This window comes from Condylura cristata, unplaced genomic scaffold, assembly GCF_000260355.1.
Source record: "Condylura cristata isolate star-nosed mole 26May11 unplaced genomic scaffold, ConCri1.0 scaffold00011, whole genome shotgun sequence".
Taxonomy (NCBI): domain Eukaryota; kingdom Metazoa; phylum Chordata; class Mammalia; order Eulipotyphla; family Talpidae; genus Condylura; species Condylura cristata.
The window spans coordinates 41,527,343-41,545,520 of NW_004567112.1; the positions used below are offsets into that span (position 1 = coordinate 41,527,343).

Genomic DNA, 18,178 nt, shown 5'->3' on the forward strand with positions numbered 1-18,178 from the left:
GGTGATCTCGGCGTCTTTACTCTGCCGCCATCTTCCGGAAGTCCCCCAATTATTTAATTTTTTAAAGTACTTTTTCCATCTGCACAATGGTAACTGTTCACAAAGAAATCACTGAACATTCTATATCTTCACAGATTATCAATGCTGCGCTTGCTTTGGCTTCAAGACCCAAAAGTCAAGTGGTCAAAAAAACCATGGAAATGTACAAGCGCACATGGGAGAATCATATCCATGTCCTCACTGAAGCTGTGGATGACATTACAAGCATTGATGACTTCCTTGCTGTATCTGGTATGTTTTTGATCTTTTTAATGTACACACTTGCTTTTGTCAATTTCCTAATGTAGGGTAATACCAAGAACAATGTTATGTGATATAGTGAGACACTTTTTACTGGTAGTCATTCTCATTCTGAAATCAAAGTACTGCTACATATGATGTAGAGATAATTTGGATAATAAGCTTCATGCCTTATAATCCTTACTTCATATCAATTTATACTATATTTCTAAAATAAATTCTTATTCATGGCCAAAATATCATAGAAAACAATAAGCATTTTTGATTTTCACATGACTCATTATCTCCCTCTTTTTAATGTACTCACATATTTTGGCTTTCTTGCACTTGTTTTCCAACTAAATTTCTCTCAACTCAGAATGTATATATATTAAATATAAGTAATGTATGTACTAATGGGAAACTCTTCATTGATTTCAGATATAGTACATATTTCACCACCAATATGTGTTCATTAAGTATTTAATTTATTTTGATATAAAGACTCAAATAAACAAGTTCAACGATCTAAATCAGTAAGAGGAGAGCCTGAAATTACATGTCAAGCTCATATGATTCTCTCTTAAAGATTAGGACGGTGAAATGATTCCTATAATGCATAACTCTTAGAAGCATAACTCAGGATTTAATTATGTTATTGTAACATCAAGAAACTAAATACTTTTTAATCTTACTTACTCTCTTATAATTTAAACATTTCAAAATAAATCACGTTTCCTTTCTGTCAAGAAAGAGAGGCAAGAAAGAGAGTGTGTTTCCTGGGATGTATTTTATATAAAATGTAAATTTTAATGAATTTCTAACATCATTTTATCTTTTCAATGTTTTCTTATGTGTCTTACCTAACCTGTTAGATTCATTATGTTAAAATATTCATGCATTCTTATCCTGAACAATGGTTTAAGAAATCTAGATTTTTGATGATATATGGGATAGTCTTATTATTTATTTAATTCTTAAATTCTCAGTTCTGTGTTTTTGTTGGTACTTTTAGTTAGAAAACAAAGAAACCTGTGTATACTATTTGATGTAAGTTTTTTTTAGCAGTATAATAGTGACACAATAAGGAGGCTCTTCTGAATACCCAAAAACAGATATAGTTATTGGCCAGACCTTATCTTAGTAGAGTTACGGGAGGCCTGGAATCTAGGCAACTTGTGTATTCTCAAAGAAGAGGTTAATGATTTTTCTTTTTAGTACTGGATTAACCTGATTGAACAACCTTTAAGTCTGTTATTTTCTATGAACAGTTTTACAATTCAGAGAGTTTTGCTTGCAAGTAACAGAAAATGAATTTGCCAATTGCTTAAATAATAGTAATATTTAATTTCTAATAGAAGTAGATAAGTATTTAGTGTATTTTATTAATGTTTTAAAATTCTCTAGAGACTGTGAACTCACTATTTCTTATACATGGTATCCTGACCTTTGGATGCTTTTGTTAGTAGTGATTTGAGGTTATTCATGACTAAATTAAGCACCTCTGGGTTATGTTGACCTTCCTCTAGGTTGGACCTCAAAGTGATAAACCTCCAAGCATTAGACAGTTCCACCTAAACCAGGAAGGCAAGGTGACTTGTTGTCTTGTGAACAACAATTATATATAGTTCAGGAGACCAGTGCTAAGACTAATTATACCTAGTAGCATTATATGAATGACATTAATCAAAAGAACCATGAAGAAAACTAAGTTCCCATACATCTCTTTACTTTCGGAAATGGGTTTTCTTTCCTGTCAGCAGAAAAGAAGGGAAATTTAATGAGGGACCAGAATATATTATATATCCACCCAAACTCTAAGAAGTATCCTCTGGTTTCTCAGATTACATCGCCTTCAAAATTTACCTTGTATTAAGTTGCTGCGGGCTCTATGGGATGCTTCTTGTTACATCTACGTTCTTATCATAACTTTTAAACATCTGTTTTCAGAGATTATGCTGCTTTTCTTAAAAATTTCCTAATGTTATAAAGGAGGATGAATGTAGGCCAAGATGACAGGTCAATAAGTGGTTGGGTTACATTTTTGTAAAGATGCCTAATCATGTTCAAATGGATGTGATGGGACCCTGTTATGAGTTGTAGTACTATATGTGACATATTGCCTTAAAAAAAGGCATGGATATGATCAACAACAAACAACTTCTCTGCGACTATTTTAAAGTGATCTTTTGGAATATACCGTTTTTTATTCACATACTTTTGGTTCCTGTGTTTTCCAGGTAGGATCATTGACAAGTTAGTTCATAGAGTATCTGACTTGTGAATTACTTAGAGAATATTATATTTTCAAAATGTAAACATTTCACCTTTTTCTTGAACTTTTAGTAGTTGGATAACAATTCTCAATTACTTTCTTTTTTTCCCCTAAGAATAAAGAATATGGATCATGATAGAATTTCCACTTTTTACTGAGTTGGTTGTAAAACATTTTTAGAACATCAACTCATTACTTTAAAATGTCAATTAAAACTACAACCTAAAATGAAAATGGATTATTGTACTTTTTATACTCCTATTTTGTTGTCATTAGATTTACATCACATGTGGTAAAAGTTTTCCCTTATGTTTAGAGTGATTAGATTTCCTAGTACTAACTAGCACCCTTTGAAAGAAAGACATGCATTTTAATACCAAAAGTCCATCATTTATTTATTGCAGGTCCAGATATAGAGATACTATTAATTGTTTTAAAGCTGTATATTTATATAGTCTCCAAATTCCTTATCCTATAGAAGTTAAGGTATTATTTTTCAGAAACTATATGTAAGTTATTTTGTCTCTTGCCATACATAAGAAATTCCAAACAGTGAAAAATCATAAGGAAGAAAGATACCATCTCAATACATTATCTATTTCAAAATTTTATATGTAAAAATAGCATAGAACAATGGACCAAAAAAATATTTCCAAAAGTAAAGAAATGTGTGGGAAACTTAAGTTTTTTCCATGGTTCTTTTGATTAATGTTATTCATATAATGCTACTAGGTTCATTTTGCATGTAATTAGAAAAAAATCTTTAAAATGCATCATAAACTTTTTGTTCCTTCATTAATTGAGGATTTACCAAATACCACTCTATGTGCTTTTTGTGAATCTCTAAATAGATAGATAGATATATAGACATACATACATACATACATATACATATATATATATATATATATATATATAAAACAAAACATATGTAAGAAAATAATTGTTTTGAAACTCATTTGAACATTTAGGGTCTGTCTTATGTATTAACAGACATGAGCCTATGTGATAAGATTTAAAAAGCTCTGTCTCTTCAATTTCTGATGTCTGAAATCTCTAGTATTATTTATTCATATGGGAGTATCAAAACATTTAAAATCTCTGTTTAAGATGCAAATTTGAAAGAGGAAACATTAACACTTGCATCAGCCTTTTGAACTATTTCATAATTGATTCAGAATGAACGATAATCTCAACAGACTGAATTTTGAAGTAAACTTTTATAGAAGAGGGATTAGCTTAATCATAAAAATGATTTAACAATTACTAAGAAGTGATTAAATATGAAGGATTTTAAGACATGGACTATCTCTCTCTCTTAATTCCTTCCTTCATTCATTAAGTACGGATGGCATATTTTAACTGCTGAAACTACATAAGGTACGGGTGATTGAATAATGAGTAAAAATTAGAAGAGATAACTGCAAAAGAATTGTCATAATTGGGATTGTTGGAGAAAAGAGACCACATAGGATATGGAGAACACCACTGACTAATTTTTTGAAAAAGAAATTGATCTTTGGTCTTTCCTTTTTTTTAAATTGAGATAATACTGAGATACTCCATCAGGTATTAATGCCATAGTACACTCATGACCAACTCATCCATATCCATTACCATAGACAATTGTACTTCCTTTCCTTTTTGTTCTTACTACCCCTCCCCCAACCTTCTCACTTCAGTTCTGTAGTCAGCTATCAAGTACTAGTTTTAAACTTGTCTTTATCTGACCCATAACTTAGCTGCTTTATATGTGACATATTAATGACACTGTCTGGTATTTTATCTTTTTCCTTCTGACTTATTTGACTTAGCATTATCTGTTGAAGCTCCAACAGTGTTGGTATAAGTGGAATGAGTTTTTCTGTTTTGATCACTGAATAATTTCCCACTGTGCATATATACCTTATCTTCTTGATTCAATCATCTGTTTTGGGCACTTTGGGTGGTTCCAGAATTTAGCTATAGTAAATAATAATGAAATAAATATAGGAATGCAAGTTCCTTTTCAAATCAGTGTTTTTGAAATTTTTAGGTGGGTGCTTAATAGGAGAATTACTAGGATGAATGGCAAAGCCATTTTAACATTTTGAAATACCTCCATACTGCTTTCTATAAAGGGTGGGCCAATGCATTCCCACCAGCAGTGTAGAAATTTGCTCATTACTTCACAACCTCACTAGTGCTTGTTTCTAGTCTTTTGATATTGATCATTCTTATGGGTATGAGGTGGTATTTCACTATGGTTTTGATGTTTATTTTTCACATAATAAGTTACGTTGAACATTGTCCATGTGCATATTGACCATTTCAATGTTTCCTTTGGGAAGTGTTTATTTAGTCCTTTTGCCCATTTTTCAACTGGGTCTCTTAGTTTTTACAGAGTTTTGTAAGTTCCTTGTATATTGTTTATATTAGTCTTTTGTCAAAGATATTAAAATATTTTCTCTTATTTAGTGGGGTGATTTTTTTTTTTTTAAGATTTATTAGGCATACAAAACTAAGATATAGGCCAGAGGTACAGGGGTGGTAGGAGGCTTCACCAGAAACAGAGCGGGGAGCAGAACAGGCAGATCATCCAAGTACACTGCTGAGGGGAACAGCGGGGCTGTCAGGAGAGGTCTGCCGCACCATGTGGTCACCTATGGGAGGGGATCAAACTCATGTTGAAGTGACTTTAGCATCTTAGTGCTGTGCTTTAACCCGCTGCACCACCAGGGAGGGCCCAGTAGGGTGACTTCTTGTTTGAGATATGGTTTCCTTCACTATACAGTAACTTTATAGCTTGATATGCTCCTATTGTTTTTGTTAACTTTTGTTTCCTTTGCTGTTGGTGACAAATTTCTAAATTCATCACTAAATTTGATGTCATTAAATATTTTGCCTATACTTTCTTCTTTGTATTTTATGGTTTCAGTTTTTATATAAAGTATTTTTTCCATTTTGAGATAGTGGTCTAGTTTCATTCTTCTGCAGATAGTTGCCCAGTTTCCCTAAAACTTTTTATGAAGAGGATATTCCTGTTCCACTTTATTTTAATTAGCTTAGCAAAGTGAGAAGGTCTAAAATCACTACAGATAAATCCCCATACAAACAAATAAATAGAAGAGAAAGAAATTAAGGAAGTTATCTCATTTACAATTATACCAAAAAAAAATCCTAGGAGGAAAGAAACAAAAGAGGTAAAGAGCTGTAGAATGGCAACTTTAGGACATTAGAAGATGCAAAGAAATGGCAAATATATGCTGCTTGTAGATTGGAAGAATCAATATGTCAAAATGAATATACCAAAAAGGATATACAAATTCAGTATAACCCCAATAAAAATATTAATGGTATTTTAAAAAGAACACTACCAAATACTACTGCAATTCATATGGAATCACAAAAGATTTCAAATATGAAGAGATTGGATAGCGATGATACTGCCATCAAAAATGTGCAAGTAAGTTCTCTCTGCTCATAACATAGTAAATATATTGTTTGTTTACTACAAAAGTTGTGTCATAATCACTTGACAAAGGAATTCAAAAATAGATTTTAGCTTTTATAAATTCATACCAAAAAAACACATAATCTTGCTTATAAAGTCAACATGCTGACTCAGTTACACACACTAAGCATTATTAAACCTCAATATAGTGCTTATGGAATAGGAATAAAAGACCAGTTGGGTACATATCCACACATAGCTAAATTATGTACTTATAAACACTTGTCTATTACCATGTATCTATTTATCTATTAAACCTACAGCTGGTTGTAATTTAAGTTGACAAAAGCATCATAGTAAAAAATATTGCAATACAAATATGTTCTTTTAAAATTGTGATATTAAAACATTTTGCAAAGATGAATTTCAACAAAAGTATTTTGATATCATCTATTTGCAAGGTAGTATGAAGGGAAATGGTGAAGAACATAAAGAGGTAAGAGACATAATATTTGCTTTCAAAGAGCTAATAATGTAATGTATATAAGTGAAATTCCAAAAGATTATAATGGTCATATAAGCAAAATGCTCTACAATTCATGCTCCTGGAGTGTCAGAGTATTGCAGGAAACAGTGTCAAGGAGATAGCAGTTTAACTGAGCTGTTAAATTGACTATCAAAGAAATTGGATAATATACCATAAAGAAAGAAAAGTTTGTGAAAATGCATATGAATTTGAGGAACAATAGGTTGGCCAGTGTTACTGTAACAGAGGATACATCTGGATTGATACTGCACCCAAGAAAGACAACAGGTTGCATTATAAGAATGTCTGAATAATTGCTGGAAAATATAAATCATATAAAAATTTAAGTAGCAGTGTTGTGGACCATTACAGTTTAGTAACACTAAGTGCAGGGGCTAAATAAAAACCATTCACATAAAAGTAGGTAGTGCTGAATAATGCTTTTGTTATTCCTAGATGTGAGAAGAAAAGGACACCACTTTCTCTACCTAAGCTCCAAAAAACTAAGCCACAATAACATATCCAAGATGTAACAATAGAAAACGAAGTGAAAGGCAGTTTGATGATTTGAATTTAGCTCAGACTGAATCACCCAGTAATCCATTTACCCAGAAAAGAAGCTATTCCTTATCAGAATAATCTGGCAATAACTTGCAGTTTTACTATTGGCTAAAATTAAAAGAGAATCTTGTCATGTTTATGTTAATTTTTTTCCCTGTGGGTCTTCTGTGATTATATTTTCATGTGATGGTATATTGCTTAGTGATCATTGTGGAGACTGCAGAAAAACTGTACACACAGCTTTTTATAAGTTATAGAAGGACAAGGAGAAGGCATGCATTTAACAATGATTGAATAGACACCTAAAGTAATCCATTAATGTTCTCTTTTATGTCCTGAATTATTGCCTGTACTTACATGACTGAAGAGTAGCTTAGATATGTGAGCTTGAATTTATCATCTATCATTCTATGCTCTAACAGACAGTTAACTCAAATTGTTATCATTTGAATGAACAATAGTTATACTACAGGACTATCTTTGAATATTATGAATTAGATGTTTACAACAACCTTAATTAGAGATTTTTTTTTAACTTTGAAGCATGATGTCAGATATGATATTTATTTTTTTACCAAATTAAAGTTAGAGCTGGAGTAATCACCAGTACATTTATTGATAAAGCAAATAGCAGTAAAGGCTAGCATTTTAGACTTGTTTAAGATAACAATACTTCCTTAATTCTGCAGAAGCACTAGTTATTTACTAACGAAGGCTTTAGATGATAAAATAGATCTTAAATAACAAAAAATTCTTAAAATTACCTTAATGACTATGTTATTTTATTTAAATTTATTGGTATGTTCATTTTTGTTTTAATGAATATATCATGTACATCATGACTTACCATACCTAAATATATTGACAGACTATCAATGGAAACAAAGAATTAAAGTAAATCTCATAATTTCGTTTCTACTTATTTATTTCTGGCCAGTGTATCAATTCTAAGCCTATATCTTTAATCGTTATAATTTGGAACAATAAAATACTGATTTGATAGTGTTTATATAGACATTTCAAAGAGTTTATATAGTCATTTCACTTGCAACATCCCTATTTCAATCAGAAGTTTTTGTTTCATTGTAATTGCTAAATGACAAAAATTGCCAAGTATATTAGTGAATTTTTATTATTAGCACATATGTTCCCTTTATTCAGTGTGAGCAATTTTACACTTTCACCTTCTTTTCTTTGTTATACTTGATTAGATTTTTCAAAGAATTAATATTTGACTTTTAAATTCAGTAATAAAAATTGTAACTATGGCCCTCCCTGGTGGAGCTACTAGTTAAGACACAACACTGCAAGCTAGCAGCAACCGTGTCAGTGCTAGTTCCATCCCAGGCACTGGGGGTGATCCACATGGCATGGCAGACCTCTCCTGACCCACCTGTTGCTCCCCTCAGCAGTGTACTTTGTCGATCTGCCTGATCTACCTGTTCTGCTCCTTACTCTGACTCTGGTGAATCTTCTCACTGCCCCTGTACTTCTGGCCCCAGTTCCGTATGCATAAATGGATAAATGCATATTTTAAAAAAGTAGCTTAAAAAAATCCTTATATATTTTATCCTGTGGAGTTCTATAGTTTCAACAAGAGATTAGAGAAAAGCTCTTTGCTGTATAATATTCCACTACCTACTAATGGATTTAAGCAATGCTTTTGAGCTTTTTGAGAGTCCAAAAACTTCAGCTAGACATAAATTCAGGATGATTCTAATCTACATGTTCTCCAAAGATATCTGAACCTAGAAGAAAACATTCCTCCTGCTGTCCATGTAGGTGCAGATGTAAGATCTTAAAATGAGAAATATATCAAGCTTGCAAGTTTTTGCTAAGTTCAGGGATATGTTAAAATCCTGGGGAATTTTAACAAATCAGTTAAAACCTTAGCTTACAGAGTGACTCCAAAGTCTGGACTGAGCAGTTTGTATATATTTGAGAAAGACAGTTAAGAATTACATTCCCACAAAGCACATCTAATTCATATTAAAATTTCACCCCTAAAGAACTCTTCTAGATTAGATAAGAAAAATCGAGTGTGTGAAAATCCTTGAAGGAGAAGAGGGTATTTGGAGGGGATTAAGTGTGTCTACGATTGATAACTCTACCATTTACTACCAGATCTTGAGTTTTGGGAAGTGAATTAACTCTGACTCGAAGATTCCCTGCTCTGCAATGTTGATAATAACATTTTGCTACAGGGTAAAATGTGTGAGTGACCCCCCCACCCCATAATATCCATATACTGAAATTTCAAGGCCCAATATAAAACTGTGAAAAGTGAGGCATTTGGGAGTTACTTAGGTTATGAGGGCAGATTCTTCATGAATGATACTACAAAAGTATTACTGCAGTGATTCCTAGTGCCTTTCACTGTGTGGTTTATCAGCCACTGGAGCAGTAGGAGTAAATTGATGTTGTCTATATGCTACTTAATCTGTGTTATTATGTTGTAGCTGCCTGAATGGACTAGGTCACATTCATTCATTCACCAAATACTTAGTGCTCACTAGGTGATAGGACTGTTTTAATGATGAAGATAAGCCAGACAAACAAAACTCCCTGTCCTCTTGGAGTTCATATTCTTACATGCTTGGAATAGTTCACTAAAATGACATATTTAAAACACTTTCGAGAATGTCTAGAACATAAAAGTGGGCGAGTAATAGATGATCATCATTACTAACATTATTGGTAGGTCATTGTTAAAATTTAAGCTAGATACAAGACAAATAAATTGTTCTAAAGGAGCTACTACCTACTATAAACCTACCTCAAATTAACTGGAGAAGTATCTCAAAAACTATGGTGTGTGACTATCAGATGATAAGACCAATGAATATTATGATGTCAAATGTTAGATATGATACAATAAAATAAGTAGTGTTGGGCCCTCCCTGGTGGTGCAGCATGTTAAAGCACAGCACTAAGAAGCTAAAGCTATGTCAGCATGAGTTTGATCCCTGCCCCAGAGGTGACCCACATGATGAGGCAGACCTCTCCTGACCACCCGTTGTTCCCCTCAGCAGTGTACTTCCTTGATCTGCCTGTTCTGCTCCCCACTCTGTCTCTGGTGAGTCTTCTCACCACCCCTGCACCTCTGACCTGTACCCCAGTTCTGTATGAATAAATAAATCTTAAAAAAAAAAATAAGTGGTATCATACAGTGCTTCAGGGAATGTAAATTCAAGAGATGTTGGCATCTCTTTGGTGGAAAAAGAAGTGGCAATGGATGGTACTTAGATTTTTTTTTTTAACAAAAAGTACATATTGGAAAAGTTTATACATATGTGATCATTATGAAATGTGTTTTTTAGTGGTGAAAGTTAGGAATAACATAAATGCCCATCAAAAGGAAAATGAGTAAACAACAACAAACATATAAGTTAAAACAAATGAACTTGATTTTCATGTTAGTAGGACAGATCTTAAAAAGAAATTTTGAGTAAATATTTTAGAGTATTATGAATAGTACTATGCTCTACATGGCAAATGGAACAAACACATAGAAAGATTAACTCTGGATGGAGAGAATTGGCCAGAACTAAGAAAGATTACATAAGAGAATTCAATTTTGTATTTAATGCCATTCACATAATTATATTTATTACTTAAATGTAGAAAACTCAAAAAAAAAATCAGCCTGTTGTTAATTGAAGTAGATTATTCTCTAGATTTTATGATATTTTGTGATTTCTTTTCCTAATGTTTTATAATAAAATTTACAGTGAAAAGCAGACCTGAATTTCCTGGCATAGAGACAGGCAGCCTGAATGGTTATCTGTTTGGAGTAAACGATGTATTCTCAGGCTAACTTAGTTGAGCCTTGGAAGCTCTGCTAGCAATGGTTATCATACAGTATTCTTAAACTTGAATCTCAATAATACTGTGTAAGCAGATGCTTTGTAAATGTAAAAAATACTTACGCCTTTACCACCCTGAGTCAGACTGATGAAATAATATATTGTGAGTGTTTATGCTATCTTTTATCTTTGTTTTGTGCATAGAGAAGGTAAAAGATAACTAGTTTTTTATGAATAAATTTATTGTGAATATTTCAAAGGCTAGAGTATACTGGATAATGTGTAATCATACCATGAACATTTATTAAACTTTAACATTTGTAATGCTTGTTACTGTATGTAAAATTAAAGTCAGTTATTTAACCTTTCCAAAGATTTTACAATTATCCCTTTACTATAGATTTTGGTAAGAACTGTTGCCTCTTGCTATGGAAATCTGCATGATAGACATTTTCCTTCTACTGTGTCTTTGTGTGTGCCCTTGTGTGTACTTGATCTTGCATTTAATCTTTTTTTCTTAAAAAGAGCTACTTATTAGTAAATGTAGAAACATTTACCCCAAGAACTCTGAGAGACCTATAGGTGTTTCTTCATATATTGCTTCAAGAATGAATTTGGCTAATCTGTTCACATTTATATATAAACACCCAACCCAGAGAATTCCTGAATTGCTCAAATTCTCTAGGACAATAAATAATAATGATATCACTTTTCAAAACTCCATTTGAGTCAGTCTAGAGTCTCTGCTTAATATTCTCTCTGAAATTAGTGTCGGACTAACTTGCTTTTTAATATACAGACATGGAGGTCATGGTTAGATCATGAAACTGAGTTCTTTCATCTGAAACTGTCTTGATTTAGGAAAAAAGATATTCCTAACTCTTAAGCCTGACTTGAGATTTGTTTCTCAATCAGCTTTAAATCAAATATTTAACAAACACTTAAGCCTTTCCTTTATAAATCTTTGGCTGTCCATGTGGACACAGTAGGACAATTTTGTATGTACATAATAAAGCATAATAACTATCCCTTTAAGCTAGACTAATTATGATTTGTGTAGGGAAACAATTCTTTTTCCTTTGAAATTAGTAAGAGTCTAGAGGAGAATTTAAATGTTTTTTAAAAAAAAAAGACTAAAAACACCAGCTTAGTAAAAAGTCAAGTCAAAGAAAAAAACCCAACTGCGGATGGGTGCAGGGCTTTAGATTTGAGTCCACAGCAGTGCTTTCTCCAGGATTTGGTGTACTGCAGATACTTAATAAACATTTGTTTAATAAAATCTGTTTTACTTAATTTACTCTCATTTGATTTGTACAGGAACAACTTACAAGTGATCCAAGGCAGAATTTATTCTGTTTACATTTCTGAGCCTCCCAACACAGGCTTCAGGGCAAAACCAGAATGTATATGTAACATAACTATTCTAGGCAGACTGCAAAAATTAAGTGCAGCTATGCAGAAAAATTTTCTTGTTGGTATAATACTGTTTCCAAATCAAGGCTGTACCTAGCCGTATAATTGCTTAGTGATCAATCTGTACCTTTCACAGAGCTAAAGATAAAGCTCATTTCCTACAGTGCTAAAGGTTGGCATGCCAAGGTATTTATTTGCTAATGTACAATTTGATGGGGTTTAATTTCAATTTGTAATTCACCGAACTTAAAATTTTCTGCTTAATTAAGCACTAACAAGTGATACAGCATGTGGGATTTATATTTTTCAAGCTTTTTATGACAGGAACCTAAATGATTGTTGTGGTATTGAAACAAAGTTTTAGTGTGCATTTGGAAAAGTATCTGTGAATAAAATGAAAATCCTGTACTTTTGTCACAATTTTTTATGTCACCTTGCTGAGTGCACTTGAATTGTCATAATTTTAAAAAGTACAAATGCAGTTTATCTGACAGTGACATGTGAAGAGGTTATATAAGGAATCACATCTTTGTGTGTGTGTGGTTGAAACTTTGGCATTTTTCTTCTTTGAAAATATAAAAGGGTATTTTGTGTGTTTCTTCTTATTCTCTTGTGCTTATTAAATGAAAGTTATTAAGATTTTGTTGTCATAAATACTACTTTTTGAACAGGACTCAGAGTAATTGTTGAGCAGGTAAATATAGCTTTCGCTCACTGGTACTAAAAAAATCACATTTTTACAGTTTTCTTGGATTCAGTGTACCTGTTATAGGAGAGCATTTAAAATACTATTGTAGCACATAAATTTGGGGACTGGACCTCCAAACAAAGACTTGCAGACATAGTTTTTTAATATATAGATTTTCCACAAGGATAATCTTATCACTATTGGAATTTTGTTACCCGTGTCTACTCTGGTTTACAATTGGAGACTTCATTCCATTTCAGTATCACAGATGGCAGAGAATTATTTAATGTGCCTTACATATTGACCTATGTTATATTTTCCATAGAAAACTGGAGAAAATATAATTTTGTATTTATACCTTGCCATCAACAAATGATCATCATCGTATTAAGTACAATATATGCTGTGTCAACTAGAGTAAGATTTGATTTATTAAAAGAAAAATTGTCCACTACAATATTCACTTCAATCATTGTATTTGCTGTCCTGTTCCTCATATTTATTTCAATGTGGGAATATTCTCCTGAGAGAACCACTTTATCCTTTAAGTTTTTCTGAGCTTGCTATTAATTTTGAATTTTTATAACTTTTTATCAACTTCTGACTTATAGTTCATTTTATTGATTTTATCTCTATTATTATATTTTTAGTTCTGTTATTTTAAATAGACTTCACTGAGTTTCCATTGCTTAACATCTTTGGAATGTTTTTGAAATATAGTTGTGTTGCCCCTAATAATCCAAGCACCTACAGTCCTCTACTATAGTCCAGTGTGCTCTCTCCCTACGCTTTTCTCAATCCTCCTCCACCTCCCTGTCCACATGCCTTGGTTCTCTGGTCAGCCTTCAAAGATTTGTTTTAATATTTGTCTTTGTCTGACCCTTAGTTTGGTTTCTCTGTATCCCATGTATAAGTGGCACCATCTGGTACTCATCCTTCTCTTGACTTCTTTTGTTTAGCACAAAGATAGGCATGTTTTTGCTATTGGGAAAGTTATATTCTCCGTATTCCATATACTGAAGTCCTAACCTCAGGTACCTCAGATGTAACTATATATGCAGATAAGGTTGTTAAAGAAGAGATAAAATGAGATTAGTAGGATGATCCCTACTATAATGGTATCCTTACCAGAAGAGAAAATTAGGATACAGACATGTTCAGAGTTAGAAGACCATGTGAAGACATAGGGAGAATACAGGGAACCAGGAAGAGAGCCCTCAGAAGATACAAATCCTGTCAATACTTTGATTTCAAAATTTTAACATCCAGAACTGTGAAAAATTCTATTTTATAAACCCCCTTTTTTAAAGTGCTGTGTTCTAGTAGTCCTAACAAATTAATACAGATTATTATTCTGTTCACACACCAGATATCAATAGTGTTTCAACATCATTAATTTCCTACATTTTTTTTTTCACTGCAACTATTTTTCTGTGATTTATTTATGTTGGAGAAAAAAATAGCAATTATGAATTAAGGATTCATTCTTCCTTTCCTACATATTTTATTGTCCGATGAAACCGAATTCATTATTGTTTAAGACCATTTTAGTAAGTCTTCTGATGTGTCCAATGACTTAACTTTGATAAGAATCATATAACAGTTTTATCTCTGTTTCTTAATTTTTATGCTAATAAAATAGTGATTGTCACATAAACTGAACTAAACTGAACATCATTTCATTGTTATAATTTAAATAAAAATAACGTTTAAAATATTTTAAATAACATCAAAAATAAAGCTTTTGCAGTATTTTGAATTCTGAATAGTTAAATAATTTCTGTATGCAACTAAAAACCCTCTAGGTTATTCCATGAGTTAAAAACTGTATGTATTAGTATTTAAACTTGATACTAACATGATTTTCAGGCTAGATATGATGACAGTAAAAGCTCTTTCCTTAGTGAATTTCACTATGACATACAAGATATATGACACATATAAATTAGCTAAGTGTGCTCTTACCTGAAGAAGAATGTGAAAATGATAATAGAAAATTAGAATAAAAATAGAAAACTAGAAAATGATAAAACAAAAGTCAAATGATCTTGTCTTAGATGTCACTCTGTGCTATGTAGTTATTAAGAAGTTTCTTTAGATTGCTATCATTACCACCTGGTGGGAATAGTTTCTGTACATGAGCTCAGAAAAATGATTTTCAGTGGCTTTTCTTTTCCTCTACAGTGAAGCTTAGCTGAACTTCCCCGTTGTGTAGACAGTTTTATGTTTTGTAAATAGCTAGAGAGATAAGAACCACAGCTTTGCCACCATTCTCCAGATACTGATTGAATATTTTGTAAATAGTGGCTTTTTAAAGTACCCAGTCATAACTCCTTTAAATTCATGTCCCATTGGTCATGCCAAAGTGAATTTTATCTCATGGTCTCACACACACACACACACACACACACACACATACACACACACAAAAGGAACAATTTAACTGGAAGCTGCCAGGTATACATAATGGGAAATATTTGCTACAGATGGGTAAATGGGTGATATAGTATAGGGGAATGGGCACCATTCACTCCTTGTCTTTTCTCTTGCCTTTTTTTTTTTTAATAGTTGTTCAGCATTATCTACATTTTTTTTTTAAAGATTTATTTATTTATACACACAGAACTGAGATATAGGCCAGAGGCACAGGGGTGGCATGAGAATTCACCACAGACAGTGGGGAGCAGAACAGGCAGGCTGATGAAGTACACTGCTGAGGGGAGCAGCAGGCAAGAGGTCTGCCATACCATGTGGGTCACCTCTGGCCTGTGGATCGAACTCGCACCAAAGCAGCTTCAGCTTGCTTGCAGTGCTGTTTTTTAACCCACTGCACCAACAGGGAGGACCCTGCTTTTGCCAGTTTACAAGGAAACAAATAGTCCTACCCCCTCATCTTCAAGAGGGAATGACTATTTCTTGTACTAACCAGCTATCCAGATTTGGGTATTATGCCTAATATCTTTTGTGTTCTTATTCTGTCAAGTGGGAGTAATAATTCCTGTGTGATAATATTTTTGACACTAAGTAGACAGTAGTTGTGGAAGTACCTAGTGTGTGTGTGTCACAGAAAACCTTCTCAGCGGTGCTGGGCAGCTCTAAAAGTTTCTTAAGATGGAGTATCTTAAATCATCCTCTATTCTCGTAGCTATAACATTTCCTGTTTCTTAATCCTCCAGATCTCAGCAAGTTTAACTTCTAGTGGGGTAATATCTCTTCCATCTCCTACTCTGTTTCTTCCTCCTATCTTGAGGAAGAGTTTGGGAAGATAATACTTTTTAATGGCCTATTACCCAATGTCATTCTTCTTTGTTGATTTTCATTAAGTCCTAATCATCAGTTTGTGACTCTTTAGCATAAATAGTTGTATACTTTAGAAGGAGATGCATGATATTGGAATTTGCAGTATGCCTCCTATTGTTTTTAGAAGCATATAGAATCACCAGTTCTAATCCCCTGAAATGCCACTTGGTAGAATCTGCTTTCATGCTGCCTGAATGTCCAATTTATTAATTGGAGCTGATTTTATTTTGACATTTCTTTTCTGTCATTTTTAAAATGCTGGTTTTCTTTAATTTTTAGAAAGGCTATTGGGCTTTAAATTGTGTTAACTCTCAATAGGAAGAACTTATGTAAAATTTATAGCCAAAACCTAGGGAAAAAATGTGAAAATTACTAGTTTGATTTAAACATACAGACACTTTGACTGCCAAAGAAATTAAATGACAAGGGAGATACAAACTACTGCTTTCTTAACTTTCTGAGCATATTTGTAGGGGAGATCAGATGAATAAAGGTATAGAAGGGTTTTTATAGAAGGGTTTTTATAGTTTTTAGGTTTTTAGATGGCTATTTGATACCCCTATCATTGCATTTCTTTTGTGGCATTACCCATCTCTTTCGTCTGCTTTTCATTGTGGTTTTACAAAATAAAAGGAACTTATGCCTCAGAGTGAATTATTATTTGAAGGAGAAAACATGCTTCAGAACATTAGCTTCCAGTTTTATAATTATATCACCTTTGATCTTTAATTGTTCAAAGTTAATTTAATGTCCCCTTGCTTCTTTTCCGTCTCCTTAAATATGCTCTCACAATTAGTAATTTTCTCACTATATTCCCGAAAGACGATCTGTGTTTTTCTGTACCATTTGGTATGTTCACATTAGTTTTCAACTCCTTTTTCAACCCAAGTCATAAAAACCCCTCTTATATGTCAAAGAACAAGGAAGGAATAAGCTCAACTGCTTAGTCCAGATGGTGAGAAATCAGATGATGGGGGAAATTTTGCAGAACAATTCAACCTCTGTTTTGCTTTTGCCTTCCTATGAAGGCGAATGATCTTTAAACTAGATGGGGTATGGCAAACATGGTTAAGGGGATCGAAGCCCAATTGGTGGTATAATAAAAGTACCTGGCTGCTTTAAATTACTTCAAGCCTCTAGGCTAGACAAATTACACTCCAAAATTCTGAGGAAACTGGCAGATGTTGATGTAGAACTACTTTCAGTAATTTTTGCAGAACCACAGGGAATAACAATAATGCTGGAGAAATGAAGGAGAGAAATTGTTTCTTCCAGTTTTAAAAAATGAAGAAAACATAGGTAGTTCCTATCATCATTTGTTGAGTTTTGGCAAGTTTCCAAAATAGAAATTAAACAAATTTTATGTGTAGCAAAGAAGATGGTGATTTCACTAAGATCTAAGATGACTATGTTAAGAATGTATTTTTCTGATAAAATTATTAAATTGAGAGATGAATAGAATGGTACAGAAATGGGTGGGATACATGAGCATGCCAAATATACAGTAGAGGCATGAGTTCCCTGTGACTATCAAGAAAGGCAAAAAAAAAAAAAATGGCTAGTGAGGATAGTAGGGTCAAAAAGAATGACTGCATGCATTCATTAAAAGAACATTTCAAAAAAGAAAAGATATGAGTAGAATTTTGCCTTGATGGCTGAAAGCCACTGAAAAGACTGCAGTGGGGAAGAAGAAGGGAGAAAAAAAAAACATTCAAATAAAGAGAAAGGCATTTTGATGGGTCTTCTATACTGCATCATTATTGTGTTTATCTTGTATTTTAGGGAGTGGCAAATTAGGAATCTCTTTCCCTTGGTATCAAGACATTCTTGGATTATTTTAGTTGTACTGTTTCCTATGGCTTTTATTTTCTGTAGTTTCTTGGTCAAGCATTATTCA

General features: G+C 32.8%; 1 protein-coding gene across 1 annotated transcript in view; it reads left to right on the forward strand.

Moving 5' to 3' along the window:
• Window positions 1–18,178, forward strand: part of CTNNA3 (catenin (cadherin-associated protein), alpha 3) — a 1,271,003-nt gene that overhangs the window by 850,090 nt on the left and 402,735 nt on the right. Inside the window, exon 11 of the mRNA XM_004680853.2 lies at window positions 135–291. Within this exon, the coding sequence (XP_004680910.1) occupies window positions 135–291 (157 nt within the window). The remainder of the gene's footprint in view (window positions 1–134; window positions 292–18,178) is intronic.